This window comes from Mustela erminea, chromosome 6 (assembly GCF_009829155.1).
Source record: "Mustela erminea isolate mMusErm1 chromosome 6, mMusErm1.Pri, whole genome shotgun sequence".
Classification (NCBI taxonomy): domain Eukaryota; kingdom Metazoa; phylum Chordata; class Mammalia; order Carnivora; family Mustelidae; genus Mustela; species Mustela erminea.
In genome coordinates, this window is record NC_045619.1 from 85,621,113 (window position 1) to 85,640,334 (window position 19,222).

The following is a 19,222-nucleotide window of genomic DNA, read 5'->3' on the forward strand; positions in this document are numbered from 1 at the left end:
GAGATCACAATAAAGTCCAGAAGCGCTACAGATGCGTCCCTCGTACCCACTCCGGCGCTGTGACCAAACCTGCAGCCTTCTTGGCCAGCCAGGCCTCGTGGTGCCAGGCCTCACGGTGCCAGGCGGGTCTGTCCCACGCGAAAGAGGGCAGGTGCAGGCTCTAGGGGGCGCGCGGCCCACCTCCGAGGGCTGACCCCGAGAGAATCCACCCAGCTCCCGGAGGCGTCACCGCGCCCAGGCTGGGGATTGGCTGACTCCGAGTCGGAAAGCTAGACGGTCTTTTCTGTGGTGATTGTGTATCCTACAAGTTCCGGGGCTGGAGCTGGAGTCACCAAAGACCGGCAGTCCATGGAGAAAGACTACAATCCCCAGAATTCAACAGTCCCCTCCAAGAGGAAGACTGGTCTGAGGATGCGTAGTAAGGGTGACTGGCCTGGAAGCGCAAAGGCGGCAACGCGCGGAGCTGTGGCGTGCGCGGGTACTGTTCTCTGTGGGCGGATTTGCGTGGGTTCGGGCGCGTGCTGACGTCTCTTGCGTCCGGAGGCGAGTCCCTAGAGGGTAAGTGGGACGGGTGGGAGGCAGAACGGGTGGCTTCCTGCACTAATAGCCCCCCAGGAACGGGCCGGTACCCTCGCGTACGTGTCCAGGCGTGCTGCGTCCGGCTGCTCAAGGAAATTGGCAGACTGCCGCGGCCAGACGCTGCCGGCCTTGGCTGAGGCCGCGGCTGGACGCCAGGAAGCAGCAGCACCTAGCACCCAGGTACGCCGTTGCGAGAGCCCCGTAGGGGCTGCTCGTCCGCTGAGGCGCCTCGTTTTGGGCCGGCCTTGGTTTACCCATTGTCCCATGCCCCGGCCTTCAGTGCCCTTGAGATCACCGCGTTCCCCGCCCCCCTCACCGCGAGCCGGCGTCCAGCACCGCTTCCAGCCCAACAGACCCCCGACAGCCGTAGGTTCCTGTCAGACTTTTCCTCCCACCCGGGGTCTTGGCCCTCCATGCTCCGACTTAAGTAGCTCTGACCCTTGCCTAACAGTCAGCCGCACCTTGGTGTGCGGCTCTCCCGGGCACCCGGTGTTGCCGCGTTCAGCTCCCGGAATGCTCTCCCCTTCCCTCTTCCTTACTGGTATGCATCCTGTCTACCCTATTAAAGGACGGAGCCACCCCCCCGTCCCCAGCTTGCTGCTGACTTCTTGAGTCACCCCCCACCTTCCAACTTTTCTTTGAGCTCTCACTTCGTTTCTCGTCTGGTCACCGCCCATCTTTTACGTTAAATAACTGGATTTGGGGTATGTGGCTTTTCCCCATCAGACATTAGCTACTTTTGAGACAGAAGCCTTTTTTTCCTCTGTGACTTTCATAGCACGAGTAAAAAGGTAGACAGATAAATGAGTAAATCTAAGCGGAGGTGGTTGGAACACATTTGAGGATGTGATTTCCAGGGGCGCCTGGGTGGCTCAGTCGGCTGAATATCTGCTTTTGGTCCAGGTCATGACCTTCAGGTCCTGGGATTGGGTACCCAGTTGGGCTCCCTGTGAAGCGGGGAGTCTGCTTCTCCTCCGCCTCTCCCCCTGCTTGTGCTTTCTCTCTGTGTCTCTCTGTCTCAAATAAAATCTTTTAAAAAAAAAAAGAAAGAAAGAAAGAAATGATTTCCAGAGGCTAACCCCGAGCCTCGAGGTACCGCCATTTTGGGGGGGGGGCAAAAAAGGAACAGAGCCAGAACTTTGCAGATTGCACTCCTATGGAATTTTCTATACTGTACTTGCAGTTTTTCCTGTTTTTTTTTTTTTTTTTGAAACCTTCAGGTTAACCTCATCACTCCATAACAGACCCAGCATTGAGCACCTTTTTTTTTTTTTTTTAAAGAAAATTGATGTTGCTCAGGTGAGAATGTTCTGCTAACCTCAAAAGTTTCATTTCCAAGGTAAATACTTCTACCTGGGGTTCTAATTTCACCTTTACCAGGCCATTCTGGATCTTGTTCCATCCTACCCACCTCTTCTTTTATCCTCTGTTTAGCCACCAGCTTCTTCTTCTCTAAAGCATATTCAGATCTTCCTTATCAATAAGGAGGGTATACTAGAATTTCCTTGGTCTTGTTGCCTTCTCAGGCTGCTGCCTATCACTTCTATTCCCTTAACCAGAAAAATCACAAGAATTCTTATCTATGAGGTGCAGGGGTTATCCTTCTAATAATCTATTTCTCTCTGTCTCTGGAAAATACCTAAGTGCGTGAACTTGGGGGACGGTGGCAGAGTTTGTGGGCCTGCTGGAGTTAGAATCTGTGCTTTGTTGGGGTGCCTGGCAGGCTCAGTCGGTAGAGCATGCAACTCTTGATCTTGGGTGCTGAGTTCGAGCCACACCTTGGGTGTGGAGCCTACTTTAAAGAGTAAAAAAAGAATGTGTGCATTTACTTAATGCCTGTTCCAGTCTAGTGTGCTAAGTTGACTTCTACCTTAGGAATGTTTACCTGTGATCTAGTCACCTGTTGCCATCCAATGATCCCATTTGACCAGTGTTCTCGGAACTTAACTTGCAGTAATGGTACCCAGTTTTCCTTCGGGCTCAACAGGTGGGAAGGTTATAGCACACCACCATCAGTGGCAGTGACTTGATACAGCAGTGATTTTCAACCAGGAAGGGAGATGTAATTGAATAAAAAAGCCCCCCAGATGTTTCTGGAATTTCCCATCTGCTCTCTTTCACTATTTTCCTTCAGATTTGCCTTCCCTTGTCTTCTCTCTCCAGTCTTATCCTCTGCTTTGGTGTTACTTGTTACCTCCTTTTGTATCTGTAGCCTAGACTCTCTTCCAGCATCTGTCCAGATGTGCATATCCATCTGCCTGAGAGACCTCATCATATGAGTGTTGGATTGAACGTCTTAATTTTAACATGTCCAAAACCCAGCTCACGGTCTTCTTTTCTGCCACTCACTACCACTGCTACCCCCATACACACAGTGACACACACCTGTTTCTTACTCCTATTAACAGTATCCCAATCCACAGTTTCTTGGTTTGCTACCTTGGAGATACTTTCAGCCGTGTCCTAATCCATTTCGTTAATAAATCTTGTTCTACTTCCAGAATAACTGCTGCATCTGTCCTCTCCTTTTCTACTGCCCTGCCTTACTTAGTTCAGGGGCTGTGGAGAGTTTTGGTTAATGTGGAAATAGAAATCTCTCATTGGATTAGAAGAGAGATGAAAGTGAAGTTCTAGACCCCAAAATTATATCTGTTAGTAGGTCATTTGTCACTCTCCTAGCCAAGGTATACCATCCTTTCACTTTGTTAGCTGGTGAATGCTTCCAGCCTCCTTCCTCCAGCCTCTTGAGGAAGTGGTCCTATACCTGGTTAGTATCTAGCCAGGGCAGTGGGGGATAGGTGGAGAAGGAATAAGTGAGGAAGATGCTGAAGGTTGTAGGTCTCTTTGCTGGGAGCATATTTACCACCTTAGTGTCCTGCTCTGTGTGTGTGTGTTTTCTTCACGGTCCTAGAGCTTGGGTCCTTTCAAACCTCAGATAACCCAAACACAACTCTTACTCAACCTGTGTCATTTGGTTTTCTTCCTCTGACCTCATTTACTGTCACTTTGTATAGTCCTTGGGGATTATAATTCAAGGAAGCTGTCCCTCAGCTCAACTTGGGTTCCATTCTCAAGGACTGCCTCAAAGGCAGTGTGTAGCGAGTAGGACTCACTCTGAGAAGCACTTAAGTGTCTCACCCTACTCTCAACCCCTTAAACCAGCTAATCCTGAGCTTTTCTTCTTCAAATTCTTGACTTTTAAGAAACCTATTCTCACTAATTTCAGTCAGTCTTTTAATGTCAATTCCCTCAACAGTGAGGAGACTAAGAACACATTCATAGTTCCAAATTGAAGAGTATTTTGTTCAGATTGCAAGAGTCCCGTGCTAAACTTTATCTTATTCCCTAGTTCAGAATATCCAGGGAACAGTTAAATGAGAAGTAATTTACCTTTTGCAAACAGTTTGCTAGGGGCTCAGTAAGTTTTGGTATTATGTTTGGAACTTAGAATTAATGCCATAGAAGTTTAAGTATAACTGATGAAAATGTACTGTTGACATTATTTCAGGTATGTTAGGACTTACACAGATGCTTGAGGGCTAACATGGGAACTTAGCCACCATGAACAAGACTGTTTTCATGGGAAAACAAATTGGTTACTTGTAGAAGGTTCCCATTTGATCCTCCCAGAGAGAGTAATTCACTGCTGATGTTTAATCCCTGACTACTCCCATTAATTCTCTACTAGCCAGAAAAACTGACGCGTGCTTATAGTCATATGTCAGTTAAGGACATTTCTGGGTGGCTCATACCAGTCCTTTATCTCCACAAACAAAAGAGGGCCAGGTTTTACCTGTAATGTCATTCAGATGCACCTATTTCCAGCTCTGTCTGTATCTCATATGCAGACTTTATCTGTCTTTCTGAATCTTTTTTTTTTTTTTTTTTAAGATTTTGTTTGTTTATTTGACAGAGAGAGAGCCAGAGAGCACAAGCAGAGGGGAATGGCAGAGGGAGAGGGAGAAGCAGACTCCCCGCCCTGAGCAGGGATCCCGATGCAGCACTCGATGCCAGGACCCTGGGATCACAACCTGAGTGGAAAGCTGAAAGACGTTTAACTGACTGAGCTGCCCAGGCGCCCCTGTCTTTCTGAATCTTAAGTGTTCCTGAACACTGTGTATGTGGAGGGACTCTTCAGAGTAGAGTACAGACAGACTGAGCAGGTGCAAAAGGTGGGGAGTGGCCTTACAAAGAGAAGGGTCTGGGCAGATGAGGCCTTACTCTTGGGTCTAAATCCAGTCTATCTTTGTAGGGGACAACATGCCAACTGCCAAGCAGCTAGCTGACATTGGCTACAAGACCTTCTCTGCCTCCATGATGCTTCTCACTGTGTACGGGGGCTACCTCTGCAGTGCCCGAGCCTACCGCTATTTCCAGCTGCGCAGCGCCCGGCGCCAGGCTGCGGAAGAACAGAAGACCTCAGGAGCCCTGTAGAACCGGGGGTTTTCCTCCTTGAGCAGAGAGGCCTAAGGCAAGCTGTGGAATGATCTCATCTGCAGTCCTTTCCAAGTCAAGAGAACTAGGGCCTTACTGGTTTTCAAATCCTGCTAAGAAAAAGTGCCCCTGTTTTCTCTGGCACTGCTGGTTCAGGGAGGCGGTGGAATCATGACAGGAATGGGAGGATCAAGCACACCTACAGACATTAAATATCTTGTTAGTCTGTGTCTTGGTATTTTTGTTTACTTAAATAGGGTACGGAAGGCCGAGGTGGGACCTTGACTACCAGTTTTCTAGTCACAGACTGGATTTCCGTATTTTGAGCCCTTGGCCCCTATGAAGTGGGGGTATGCAGTTTTAGGAGTTGTGGTGTCAGCTCATGATCTCAGACAAAAGACTGTTCCAGCATCTGTACACATCCCCTGAAAAGACTAAAGACCATAGCTCTTCTTGGTCAGTGACCGTTCCTAGAACAATTACTGTGTTCAGGTAAAGGAACTCCGGCCAGCTCGTGGCCACACGTGTGCCTCTCAGTTAAGGAAGGCAGAAGCCCTTGTGTAACAGCCCTATCAAAATTGCCGGGAGTGGAGGAGGCATAGTTCCCAAAGGGAAGGGTTGTTGGGCAGCCTGTAGTAATGCAGTCCAGCTCCTCAGGCTCAGTGGGCGTCGTATTAGCATAGGATTGATTTCTCCCTGTGCCAATGCACAGAAGTCTTCGTGCAGGTCTTTTTGCAGGGTTGTGTAGAGGATTTGAAAGAAAACACAGTGCATTCAAGGTAAAACCCAACTAAGAGGACAGCTGTTCTTGCCACTCTTCCATTGTGAGCCTTGAGGCTTGCTAGTTGACTTCATTCTCATTTTTGATAATCGTCAGAGATAACAATCCCCTTGGACATTTGTTATCTCTCACGCTTTCACTCCTAAACCTTTCACGTGAAAGTCCTCTACTGTGATTAGAAACACCCAGCCTTCCTGTACCACCGGCCTTGTACTCCCATCCTCTCTTGGTGTGTTAACCAAGAATTCCACTGCCTCTCCTTTCTCACTTAATGCAGAAAGTAGGTAGGGTCGCCATTCTCCCAGCTCGCCTGTGCGCTTCCAAGAAGTGTAATACCAGGTTTTTTTCCCCCTGCCTCCCTCTGCCTCTCCCCTCCCCTCTCATTTTCTTTAACATCATTCCATTTTGAGATGCTCTCTTGCATTCTCATTTCCTGCTCTAGAGCTTACAGACGTCAGGTCTTTTGATTCCTTCTATTTTCTTCCAGTCTGTCAGCCCTTTCTTGATTTCCTGTCCAGCCTGTGCCCATAGCAGAGCCCTCAAACAGCTCCACTGCAATCTTTGCCTCCTCCCTCATTACCCTTTTCCATCCCAAGCCTTGCTCCATTTGTTGTCTTTAATTCATACTCTTCTTTCTTCTCAGTATACAGACTTGCTTAAGGCCCCCCACCTCCTATCTAAACAGACTTCTCAAGGTTATTTAAGAAGTCTATGTGATGCTTCTTCCACGGACTTGAAATTCCTTCCACCTCCTCCATTGTGTTGAAACTCCTGGTTAGCATGGCCTCTCGTGTCACACCCACTGATGATTACAGTCCTTCCCCGGCTGTTCAGCCGCTGCACTGAAGCTCTGCTTCGGCCACAGGGTGGGACCACTATCTTGCTTCCTTCTCTGCCTTGACTTTTCCTTTTGATTTCCTTTGGGAATTTCTGCCCACTTTAAACACTGATTTGATGTGCTTCAAAGTTTTGTTCTTAGACCATTGCCTTCGTTCTGTTTTGTTTTTTGTTTTTTTTTTTTTTTCCTGTATGTTCTTCCTACATTATTCCAGGTACTCAATGGTTTTAACATGAAAATAGTTAAGTGCTTAGTGTTGGGATCCCAACTCTACCATTCTCGCCATATTGCAGAAGGCTAATTACTTAACTCCTCAGTTTACCTCTGTCTAATGGGGATTAAAAAATAACAGTTCCTAATTTAAGAGATTAGGTTAAAGATCAAATGAGATAATTCAAATTCAGTATTTCTTTGGCATATAATAAGCACTCAGTAGATGTCAGCTATTAATGCCTGCTGCTGACTTCCAAATCTGTATCTTCCAGATTGGCCTTTGGGCTTCAGCTATATCCAGTTGCTTGACATATCTACTTGAATATCCTGTAGGCCTCTCTAACTTGGTATGTCCACGACTAACCACATTCCTTCTTGTCTCCAGGACCTATTTTTTCCCTCCTACTTTAGTTAATGATGCTATCATCAAGTCAGAAATAGTGGGACTTCTATATCCTACTCCTGCCCAAGTAATTATCTTTTTAATTTTTACCATTTAAACATCCACTTAATCAGTTCATTCCTTATCATTTCTTGCTTATAATTTTGCAGAAGACTTAGAGGTCTTGATTCAATCTTGACCTCATCAGATTTATCTGCCACATTGCTATCAGAGACCTCTATTTGGAACTAACATGATTATGGCACTTTTGCTTTTGGTGTCCTCCGAAGCTCAACCATAGGGTATGGGTTAAGAATCTTTGACCTGTGGAGTCAAGTCCAGACTCCTTAGTATGGCGTATGAGGTCCTTAAGACCTGACCCATTTGGGCGCCTGGGTGGCTCAGTGGGTTGGGCCGCTGCCTTCGGCTCAGGTCATGATCTCAGGGTCCTGAGATCGAGTCCCGCATCGGGCTCTCTGCTCAGCGGGGAGCCTGCTTCCCTCTCTCTCTCTCTGCCTGCCTCTCTGACTACCTCTCTGACTACTTGTGATTTCTCTTAAAAATCTTTAAAAAAAAAAAAGACCTGACCCATTTTATGTCCCTACATCATTCTTTTTGTTCTGGTAATATCAACTGCCTATATGCTTGCATGCTGTTTTTTGTTCCATACCTATTTGTGCTTTCTCTCTGAATAGAATATCTTGGGTACCCATCCCCACACCCCCTTATCTTCTTTTTTCTCTTCCAATAGAGTTTCTTGGACTTTTCACCCTCCCATACGGGGGCACATATCTGTAGAAGACACCACTTTTCCTTTTAAAAAGTCTTTAAAAGGGGCACCTGGGTGGCTCAGTGGGTTAAGCCTCTGCCTTCAGCTCAGGTCATGGTCCCAGGATCCTGGGATCAAGCCCCACATTGGGCTCTCTGCTCAGTGGGGAGCCTGCTTCCCTCCCTCTCTCTGCCTGCCTCTGCCTACATATGATCTCTGTCTGTCAAATAAATAAATAAAATATTTTAAAAAAATCTTTAAAAGCACAAGTAACTAGGACAGTTTTGAAGAGAAACAAATAAGATGCGTTAGTCTACCAGATACCATGACACAGTAGGACACTTAGAGTAATCCAAATGTAGTGACATTAGTGTAGGAGTAGAGAATAGGTTCTTGGTCTAGTACAATAAACTCAAACAGATCAGCATGTATGTGAGAAATTGAGTGTGATAGAGTATCTAACCCATGGGGACAACTATCCTCTATGTTGTGAAGATGGAGATACATATCTATATATCTCCATATATAACTGTAAAAGTACAAAAAAATAGATTGAAAGGACACACTGAACTCACAGTAGTAGTTATATTGGGGGTGAGGTGAAGTGAAGTCGGGCAGAGGTAGAAGGGAACTTAAATGACAACTGTTCGCATGACCTCCTTAGGTTTGATAATTTGTTACAGTGGCTCACAAAGCTTAACTAGAGAAACACTTTATTATTGCTTGGTTTATTATAAAGAATACCACTCAGAAACAGCCAAATAGAAGAGATGATTAAGGCAGGGTAAAGGCATACCACCCTATTAACACCTTAGTGTGTTTTCCATCCAGAAGCTCTCTGAACCCCATTGTTGAGGGTTTTTCTGGAGGTCCTGTTACATAAACACAATTGATTAAATCATTGGTCACTGGTAGCTCAATCTGCAGCCCCTATTCCCAACCTGGGGGATGGGAGAGTGAGGCGGATAATTCCAGTCTTCTAATTATGCCATGGCCCTGTTGCTATGGTGATCAGCTTCCATCCTGTGGCTTGCTAGAGCCCCACCAAGTCAGCTCATTAACGTACAGACATCATCACTCTGGAGATTATGGAGGTCTTAGAAATTGCCAATAACTGGAGAAGACGACCAAATATTTATGTATACATGTATATATTGCCCTCAACATGGGGCTCTAACTTACAACACCAAGATCAAGAGGCTCTACCAACTGAACCTGTGTTTGTTTTTTTTTTTTTTTTATATTTTTATTTATTTGACAGATCACAAGTAGGCAGAGAGGCAGGCAGAGAGAGAGGGGGAAGCAGGCTCCCTGCTGAGCAGAGAGCCTGATGTGGGGCTCAATCCCAGGACCCTGAGATCATGACCTGAGCTGAAGGCAGAGACTTAACCCTCTGAGCCACCCAGGCACCCCTGCCCCTGTTTCTTTTATCACAATGTCACAGGTCTCTAATTTTGTACTTCTTTTACAACTAAGATTCGAGATAAGACAGAATGTTAGAGATGTTAATTCTGGGTGTTGGAAATCATGGAAGTATATATTATTCCTTGATTTCCTGCATTTTTTTTTTTCCAATTGCTCAAAGAAGAACTTGGAGGGAAATAATTTTGATGGCTTCCTGTTCACCACTATTGTTCTTAGCTGAAGTAGTACCCCCCGCCCCCAGGTGAAAATGTTTTGATTGTCACAGTGAGTGTCCGGCATTTGGTGGGTGGAGGCCAAGGATGCTAGATTTTTCACAGTGCCCAGGATAGTCTCTGCACAAGTCCCAAGTCCCGCACAACTATCAGATGTCTCTATAAATACTCAAATAAATGAAAAGACAGTTTAAAATTAGCTGAGCCTATAATCTCTCTTTTCCATATAAACACAAATGTACTTTTTGTGTGGTTTAGTGTACTCGGATTTCCCTCAGCATGCAACTTTATATAAAATGGAGGGAAGACTACAGTAATTTGTCTTATTCAGAACTTTTGTATACCATTTCAGAAAGCCATGCCTTTGATGGCAAAGCCTGTTCTTGGTATTTGAGTCTGTGACATAATGCAGTTGTGACCGTCTGCATTTGTAGCCACTGAATTGATGGTGGTGGGTGTACAGAAGGGCAACCACCCAAATGCTAGTATAACTGTCCACATATTTACACACAGAAATCACATTACTGTAAATTGTTTTAAAATTCTCCTTTATGTTACTGTTAGAGCCTTATGCTGATTTTTAAAAATTATGTGTGTTGGTATGTTAAACAATGTTAAACAATTTTTCATTGTATTTAAGATTAGTACCAAGAGAGTTAGAAATACTCGTTATACAAAGTAGGTGGTTTAGAAATAATTCATTCACATTTGGTCATCTTTTACTACAGTGCTGAGGTGATGGTTAATTTTGTGTCAGCTTAGCCAGGCTATGGTGCTCAGTTGTTTGGTCAAACACCAGTCTGGATGTTACTGTGAAGGTATTTTTTAGATGTAGTCAACGTTTATTATTTATTTATTTATTTATTTATTTGACAGAGAGAGAGAGAGAGAGAGAGAGGGAACAAGTAGGTAGAGAGGCAGGCAGAAAGAGAGGGGGAAGCAGGCTCCCTACCAAGCAGAGAGCCCGACGCGGGGCTCGATCCCAGGACCCTGAGACCATGAACTGAGCTGAGGGCAGAAGTCTAACCCACTCAGTCACCCAGGTGCTCCATGTAGTCAACATTTAAATCAAACTTTCAGTAAAGCAGATTGTCCTCCATATTGTGGATGGGGCTCATCCAATCAGTTGAAGGCCTTAAGAACAGAGACTTGAGAGTTCCCAAATAAGGAATTCTGCATCAAGACTGTAATGTAGGGGGCTCCTTGCTCAGTGGGGAGTCTGCTTCTCTCTCTGCCTGCCACTGCCCCTGCTTGTGCTTTTTCTCTCTCCGACAAATAAATAAATAAAATCTTAAAAAAAAAAAAAAGATCTATTTCTTTAAGAGTGGAGAGCAAGCAGGGGGGAGGGGCAAAGGACGAGGGAAGGAGAGAATCCCTAGCGGACTCCCTGCTCAGTGCAGAGCCCAGCACAGGCTGATCCCAGGAACCCGCGGACATGACCTGAGCCAAAACCAAGAGCCTGCTGCTTAACCTTCTGAGCCACCCAGGTGCCCCTGTTTGCAATATTTTAAAAATAAAGAATCTTAAATACATTAAAGAATTGAATAATGGTATACCCGTAAAGTGGAATGTTAAATCTGTCAAAACTAGCAGAATATGTATAGTATGATCTCATTTTTGTTTTATTTTTTAAATTTAAAAATTTTTTAAAGATTTTGAGAGAGCACAACAAGAGGGAGGGCGGAGGGGCAAGCAAGACTCTTCACTGAGTTGGAGCCTCCCTCAGGGCTTGATCCCAGAACCTCAAGATAATGACCTAAGCCAAAATGAAGAGTTGGCCATTTAACCAACTGAGTCACTCAGACACACCTCGTTTTTGTTTTAAAGGGAACATTTGTAGGGTTCCTGGGTGTCTCGGTTAAGCGACTGCCTTTGGCTCAGGTCATGATCCCAGGGTCCTGGGGTCGAACCCCGTATCAGGCTCCCTACTCAGCAGGGAGTCTGCTTCTCCCTCTCCTTCTCTGGCTCTCCCTGCTTGTGCTCTTTCTGTCAAATAAGTAAAATCTTGAGGAAAAAAAACAACCCCAAGCAAACAATCTGATTCTTGATTTCAGCTCAGGTCATGATCTCAAGGTTGTGAGATCAAGCCCCAGATTGTGCTCTGCTCTCAGCACAAGTCTGCTTAGGATTCTCTCCCTTTGCCCTGCCCCCTCCCCCAGCTCACACTCTTTCAAATAAATAAAAAATATAAATAAATTAAAGGAACATTTGTATTCATGTGGTTATCTCATAAGTGGTTTTGGAAGGCTATATACCAAGTGTTAATAGTTATTGGGCAAATGGAAATGTCATGTACTTCATTAATTGCATTTTTTACAATGAGCATATATATCTTGTATAATAAAAATATTTGGGGGGAGGGCGCCTGGGTTGCTCAGAGGGTTAAGCCTCTGCCTTCAGCTCAGGTCATGGTTCCAGGGTCCTGGGATTGAGCCTCGCATCAGGCTCTCTGCTCAGCAGGGAGCCTGCTTCTTCCTCTCTTTCTGCCTGCTTCTCTGCCTACTTGTGATCTCTCTCTCTCTGTCAAATAAATAAATAAAATCTTTAAAAAAAATATTTTGGTGGTTTCAAACATATACAAAAGCTGAGCGAATAGAAATAAGACCCTTATACCCATCCCTTAGTTTTAATTATTATCAACCTATTGCCACACTTTAAAAATACACTTTTTTGTTTAAGGAAAAACAGTTTTTTTGTATCATTTATCCTAGTTAGTCTGTAAGCTTCTTAAGGTCAGGAATATATGTGCATATATATATATATTTTTTTAAGATTTTATTTCTTTATTTGATAGAGAGATCACAAGCAGGCAGAGAAGCAGGCAGAGAGAGAAGGGGAAGCAGACTCCCCACCGAGCAGAAAGCCCGATGCAGGGCTCGATCCCAGGATCCTGAGATCATGACCTGAGCCAAAGGCAGAGGCTTAACCCACTGAGCCACCCAGGTGCCCCCATGAATATATTTTCTATGTGAAATTTTTAAAAATCGAGATAACTCAAAGTACTCCGTGTCATTCCCTCTATTCCCCACAATTTCCCTGCTCAAAAATTACTGGTGTTACCAGTTTGGTGTATTTTTCCAGACCATTTCCAGTGTGTTTACAGGTACGTAAAGATCTGCAGTGAATGTTGACTCTTCTCTGGTTCCTTCTGTTGTTCAGAACCAAAGACTCGGGAGAGAAGCACTAATTGGCAAGGTCTGGGACACCAGGGCTCTCCCCACCCTGTGTTAGTCAGAGGTAGCTTTGGTGGCAAGATTCTAGTCTGCCTGCGAACCATTTGTAGGGCGCGGACAGTGAAGGAAAGTAGCCAGGCAGACAACTGAGAACCGTAACAAGGGATGGTCTGTAACGGGGAGCCATTTTCCTAAAATAAATTAGTATCAGACAGCAGAACCCTGTTGCTGTCAAAAGCTTAGTATTGTTTCCTAGGTGTTTGTCACAGAGCAGTCATTGGAGCGAAAGAAGATTCCCAAATCTGCTTTTTTTTTTTTTTAATAGGCCTAGGGCTTATGACTGAACTCTGTTGGTGAGGCCTGCTCTGCAGGAAACTTTACTGAACAAGAAAAGACAACTATAGACAGATGGCTGAGGTGAGGGCGGAACAGATTGTAACCTTACTATCAGTCGCCGATTCAGTCCCTTTTTTTAAGATTTTATTTGAGAGAGAGAGCGCATGAGCAGGGGGGAGGGGTTGAGGGAAAGGGAAAAGCAGACTCCCCGTGGAGCAGGGAGCCCAAATGGGGCTTGATTCCCAGAACCCTAAGATCATGATCTGAGCTGAAGGCAGACGCTTAACTGACTGAGCCACCCAGGGACCCCTGTCCCTTTTTTTTTATAAAGACATTTCTTGTACCCCTAATGTCTAGTCCCAACTAGTAAGACACCCTCCCCTGAGTACTTTTTTCCCCCCATGAATACTTTTTAAAAGACTCATTTGTTGCTTTAAACCTTTGAGGGCTCCTATAATCTATCATCTAAAATGTACTTCAGGGGCGCCTGGGTGGCTCAGTTGGCTAAGCAACTGCTTTCGGCTTAGGTCATGATCCTGGAGTCCAAGGATCGAGTCCCACATCAGGCTCCCTGCTCAACAGGGAGTCTGCTTCTCCCTCTGACCTCTCCCTTCTCATGCTCTCTCTAATAAATAAAATCTTAAAAAATAAAATAAAAATAAATAAATAAAATAAAATATACTTCAAAATGATAGTCAGGGTTCTTCACTATACAGTCCCAAGCCGTCTCCTTATTCTCACCTCCTGCCTCTTTGATCCAACTCCAGCAGGTTAGTTCCCTGAAAATGCCATATACTTTTTGTATTAAAAAATATTTGAAATGAACTTTTCCAAATGTAAAAAGCACCAAAAATAAAATATGATACCATTACTCATCTTACCCACATCCTCCCTTCCCAAAGATAAAAGCTATCCATCCTTCTGATATGTTTCCAAACTTTTACTGTAGAAATACATAATATTATTTGGGGTTAAAAAAAGTAATGTTAATTTCATCAAATGGGAGATTTTCTTTTGAAACTTGCCCTTTTCACTCAACATGTTTTTGACATTTATTTATCCATTGTGCTGGTTAATTTTAGGTGGTGACTGGACTGGCCCACTCAGGGCCCAGAGACTTGGTTAAACAATTCCTCATGTGTCTGGATGTTTCTGAATGAGATATAAAAATTTGAATCCACAGACTGAGTAAAGCTGGTTGCACTCCCCAGTGTGGTTGGGCCTCAACCAATTCATTGTCAGCTTGAATAAAAATAGGCAGAGTAAGAGAATTCTCTCTCCACTTGCCTGTCTGAGCTGAGACAACTGGCCTCAGAATCAGACTGGGACTCCATCATCAGCTCTACTGGTACTCTAGCTTGCTGACTTCAGATCCTAGGAACTTCTCTGCCTCCACAATTATGTGAGCCAACTCCTTATAACAGATCTTTTTAAAATTTATGTATTTATATTCTCTTGGTTCAGACTAGTATATCCATATTGACAAAAAAGAAGGAAAAAAACCCATAGTTTTTAATTGCTCATCCAACTGCATGAGTAAATAAGTTTATTCCATTCCTTTAGAGAAATCTCATTGAGTCATCTCCACTTTTTTCCTCTTATAAATAGCAATCCGATGAGTATCCTTGAATGTTTTCTTGGGCCCATCTACTAGTTTCTCCAAGAGTAATCATTACTAATATTTAGCTTTACTAGTTTTTGTTAAGTTTTCCAAAGTGGTGTTAAGTGCTTTCTGTTAGTTTTAATTTTTTTTTTAAAGATTTTATTTATTTATTTGACAGAGAGAGATCACAAGTAGACAGAGAGGCAGGAAGAGAGAGAGGGAAGCAGGCTCCCTGCTGAGCAGAGAGCCTGATGCAGGTCTCGATCCCAGGACCCTGAGATCATGACCTGAGCAGAAGGCAGCGGTTTAACCCACTGAGCCACCCAGGCGCCCTCTGTTAGTTCTAATTTATGTATTACTGATTTCCAGTAGGGTAGAGCACCTCTTTAATTAATTAATTAATTTAAAAGATTGTATTTATTTACTTCAGAGAGACAGAGAAGCAAGCATGGGGGGAGGGTTGGGCAGAGGGAGAAGCTGACTCCCCGCTGAGCAGGGAGCCTGATGCGGAACTTGATCCCAGGACCCTGAGATCATGACCTGAGCCAAAGTCAGCAGCTTAACCCACTGAGCCACCCATGCACCCTTTAACTGACTTGTTATCCATTAACATATTCTTCCTGTAGAAATTGCCTATTCATATTCTTGACCCTCCCCTTTGTCTTGGTACTGGTTGTCTTTGTTGTTTCTTTAGTTATGTATATTCTGGATACTAGTTATTTTGTTAGTTATAGGTCTGGCAGGTTTGACCCGGATGGTGTTTCAGAGCTTTTTCATTTGGGAGGCGGTGGTAATGGTGTAAGAATCCCACGTGGTCTGCATCATCACGCCCCTGTCTCTCCAGAGCAGTGCCAGGGGTAAATGATCTGAGACCATTTTTATGCAAGTTTTTACCTGGGGATGGGGTGGGGAAGGTTATGGTATTTCCTAGACCACACAGAAATTGTATATTTAAATTCTCAAATTCACATGGAGTGAAATTCCATGGTTCCAAATTTCCTGGCTTCCTTTTTTTGCCAACTGGATGAATTTTTCATGGTTTCCCCCCTTTCAGTAAGGCTGTTTCTGTCTCAGGGTCCCAGTTTTAACTAGAGGTCTCATTTCCAGCTTCCTGCATGGTCTTGTTTCTTGTCAGCATTAAAACCCAAGTCCTTCAGTTATGTTCCCTTATCCCTCCAGTAATTGCATCAACTGTTTTACCTTCTGCACTAGTTTTCAGTTCCTTTCGTTGTGTCTTTGGTGTCCCCTTTCCTGGATTTCCTCAACTATGCATTGAAAACAAAACCAAACCTTTACTACCATTTCTAGATGCTTGTCTCAAGTTATGTTAGCCTGCATTAAGCCAGGACTGGTATCTTTCACATACTTGGACATCTCTTCTTTTTTTTTTTTTAAAGATTTTATTTATTTATTTGACAGAGAGAGATCACAGTAGACAGAGAGGCAGGCAGAGAGAGAGAGAGGGAAGCAGGCTCCCTGCTGAGCAGAGAGCCCGATGCGGGGCTCGATCCCAGGACCCTGAGATCATGACCTGAGCCGAAGGCAGCGGCTTAACCCACTGAGCCACCCAGGCGCCCTGGACATCTCTTCTAAACATACCTTTCCATTTCAGTTAATGGCCAAGCTCCACTTTCAAGTTTTCTCCCACCTTGCCAAGAATAATTTAGGATAGTTCTTCTTGCACTGGAATACCTTTCCCCCTTATTGTGGGTATAGGAGCTCTTTGAGAGCAGAAACCAGATCTTGTTCATCTTTGTGTCCCCACCTTCTGCCATAGTGCGTATCGTAAAGTAGGCACTTAAATATTTTATTGAACTGAAAATATTTCCCTGCTTGATATTGGATATAAAGTCTGAAGAATTTGGTTTACAGTCAGCAATACTGAATCACCTACTAACTAAACTCATGTGATTATTTTTAGGGTTGAGGTAACATGAAAGTTTATGGTACATGATGGGCGATCTAAGGCATTTGTGGTTTGTGGTTTTTGTTTTTAGTAATCAAGTACCAGTTTGATTCTTTATTAGCTGTTCGACCTTAGGCAAGTTCATTCTTTGTGCTTCATTTTTATCACATGTGAAGTGCTTAATATGCCTGGCATGTAATGAAGAGCTGTGTGTTATCTATTACTATTTTTTTTATTATACCATTCAGTTGCATCTTTGTCAGAATAACTGGGACAACTAACCCCAGATTTACATAGCAGTTGCTCAGATTTCAAAAGGCTTAAAACCATATCTTTTAAAAGCCTTTCATTCATATTTCAAAATTACTAGTCTATTCAATAGTACGGCAAGTTGAGGAACTAAATGTAAGAGTGCAGACTAGCTCAGACCAAATAACTATGTAAGATTTTTCAGAAATAATTTTCATATGCCCCAAGGTAAGTTTTTTTAAAAGCCAGCCACGCAGGGGCTCCTGGGTGGCTCAGCTGGTTAAGCATCCGACTCTTGATTTCTGCTCAGGTCCGGTCTTAGGGTTGTGGGATTGAGCTGGATATAGAGCCTGCTTGAGATTTTCTATCCCCCCTCTGTCTGCCCCTTCCCCAGCTCATGCATACTCTCTTAAAAAACAAAACAAGGGGCGCCTGGGTGGCTCAGTGGGTTAAAGCCTCTGCCTTCGGCTCAGGTCGTGGTCCCAGGGTCCTGGGATCGAGCCCCGCATCAGGCTCTCTGCTCAGCAGGGAGCCTGCTTCCTCCCCACTGTCTCTCTCTGCCTGCCTCTCCACCTACTTGTAATCTCTGCCTGTTAAATAAATAAATAAAATCTTAAAACAAAAACAAAAACAAGCCAGCCGCTCAGTTAGGTAATTTTAGCTGGGTCTATATCCCAATAATGTCAGTAAACACCAAGTGAGTACCTGATTCTTAGAACAGTAACCTGTTTCTCTCAATTTTCATCCATTTCCCTGACAGTGAAGCATTGCTTAAGCCTTAATGTACATAAGAACATCTGGAAATATTTTGATAATCTGAATATTCACTAAATGGAAAACTGTGCTGAGATGAATACTACCATTGGCAATTTTGCCAAGACCTCAACTACAGAAAAGTCTGGATTAGGAAGACTGTTTTTCCATGGCTAATAGAAAATAGAATTAAAAGAGAAAACGTCTCAGACTCATTTATCACAATCTTTTAAGTGTTAACTGGTAGTCTCTGTATGGGACATACAGGTATCTCACTAAACGTGTCTTCAACCAAATCCTTTGTTTGGTAATATCCATACTTTTATCTGCTCAGTATTTTTTGTACTATTATGCATATTTAATTTTTTCTTAACACATAAAGCCATAAAATATAGGCACTCCCTTCCCAGCAGGCACAGAAAGGAAAAATTGGGAGTCTAAGAACCTTTAGAATCAGACCTGAAAATTTCCTTACTTAGCTTATGAATTCAGGGAATTGGGGATAGAGTCACTAAAGAAGTTGAGACAGTAGAGGAGGGTTGAAGCACTTTTAATCACAGAAGAGTAAACAATAGTATAAACCATTAACGGCTCACCCAGTGGCTGTTGCCCTCTGCCAGCCCTCAGCGCACCCTCTGCCAAACCCCCCTCCCTGCGTACCATTTAGTAAAGAGCAGGGCATCAGTAGCTGTCCCTGTAATTACCAGGTGGTAGGAAGAGCATCTAGTTAGAGGCCACGAAAAATCTCAGTCATCTCATCCACAGTTGTGTTTCTGTACAACTTCATGTCAAATATTCCAGCTCCAAGGAGGAACAGTACAGAAACCTGGAGCTGAACTTAACCGTTCCTTTCAGATGGCCAGAGCTTCGAGAGCCATGAACAAGGGAGGGGACAGCCCAGAGCCAGCATTATCAAGATGCAGCCAAATCTGGGATTGAGGTGGGTTCAAAGGGGGGGGGGCGTGAGGCCCAGTGGCCCTAGTCTTGAATTGTGCCCCAACCCAGGAAATGAAACTCGTGCACATGCACAAATGCATATGCACACATACATACACGTGCATGGGTGCGCATGCACATGTACACACACACGTACACACACACACACACACACACACACACACAGCAAATAACATTACTGAAGGAACCTGGCTATTAAATACAAAATGGCAAAGTTTTTTTTAAAAAAGTGAAAAATATTTGCTTCTTTGATTCTCCTCAGTGCCCTGCAGACCCCCTTGTCACAGGTGTGTAGACGTGGGGAGGCCTGAGAGGAGTAGGCTGCCTGTGGCCCTATGAGTCCATGTGTGCTGTGGTCCCCACACCAGCCACCTTACTCTTCAGCCCAGTAGCTGCTTCCCATATGACCATTCACCCGATTGGCGCCATTGCTGGAGCTGCTGTCACAGGGGCTTTTTGTGTTGGTGGTCACGTCTTCTTCCTCCGAGCTGCTCTCCACGTCACTGCGGTCATCCTTGGACACCTGGGTGGGATGGGGCCAGAGGTAGAGAAGATGAGGACAGAACTTATCTGCTACTGTAAGGCAGATTCCAGCCCGCAGAGCCCATATTT

The 19,222-nt window shown here is 44.3% G+C and overlaps 2 protein-coding genes and 1 long non-coding RNA gene across 6 annotated transcripts in view; 1 reads left to right on the forward strand and 2 right to left on the reverse strand.

The window, feature by feature from the left end:
- The first annotated feature begins 292 nt into the window (after positions 1-292).
- Positions 293-5,243, forward strand: LOC116593750 (cytochrome c oxidase assembly protein COX14). Of its 3 annotated transcripts, XM_032348159.1 has the most exons (3): positions 293-558; positions 1,861-1,918; positions 4,832-5,243. In XM_032348159.1, exon 3 carries the CDS (start codon positions 4,840-4,842, stop codon positions 5,011-5,013), a length of 174 nt encoding a protein of 57 aa, XP_032204050.1. In that variant the 5' UTR covers positions 293-558; positions 1,861-1,918; positions 4,832-4,839; the 3' UTR covers positions 5,014-5,243. The 3 variants fall into 3 exon arrangements, with proteins under 3 accessions (XP_032204050.1, XP_032204047.1, XP_032204048.1); XM_032348156.1 differs by lacking the exon at positions 1,861-1,918 and having other exon boundaries at positions 303-558; XM_032348157.1 differs by lacking the exons at positions 293-558; positions 1,861-1,918 and adding an exon at positions 565-759.
- A 1,526-nt stretch (positions 5,244-6,769) lies between these two features.
- On the reverse strand, positions 6,770-8,093 carry LOC116593751. Its single transcript, XR_004286949.1, has 2 exons — positions 7,811-8,093; positions 6,770-7,602 (listed from the first exon to the last, which is right to left on the reverse strand). It is a non-coding gene; the product is annotated as an uncharacterized LOC116593751 (long non-coding RNA).
- A 10,094-nt stretch (positions 8,094-18,187) lies between these two features.
- The window catches only part of CERS5 (ceramide synthase 5), a 28,885-nt gene continuing 27,850 nt past the window's right edge, over positions 18,188-19,222 (reverse strand). The window contains exon 10 of one of the 2 annotated variants that reach the window (XM_032348160.1): positions 18,188-19,133. In XM_032348160.1, coding sequence (XP_032204051.1) covers positions 18,984-19,133 — 150 coding nt within the window. In that variant the 3' untranslated portion in view covers positions 18,188-18,983. The remainder of the gene's footprint in view (positions 19,134-19,222) is intronic. The other variant, XM_032348161.1, reaches the window with a different exon arrangement.

Excerpts from the sequence above, each read along its gene's own strand:
- LOC116593750 (XM_032348159.1), top strand. The coding sequence starts at position 4,840 with ATGCCAACTGCCAAGCAGCTAGCTGACATTGGCTACAAGACCTTCTCT.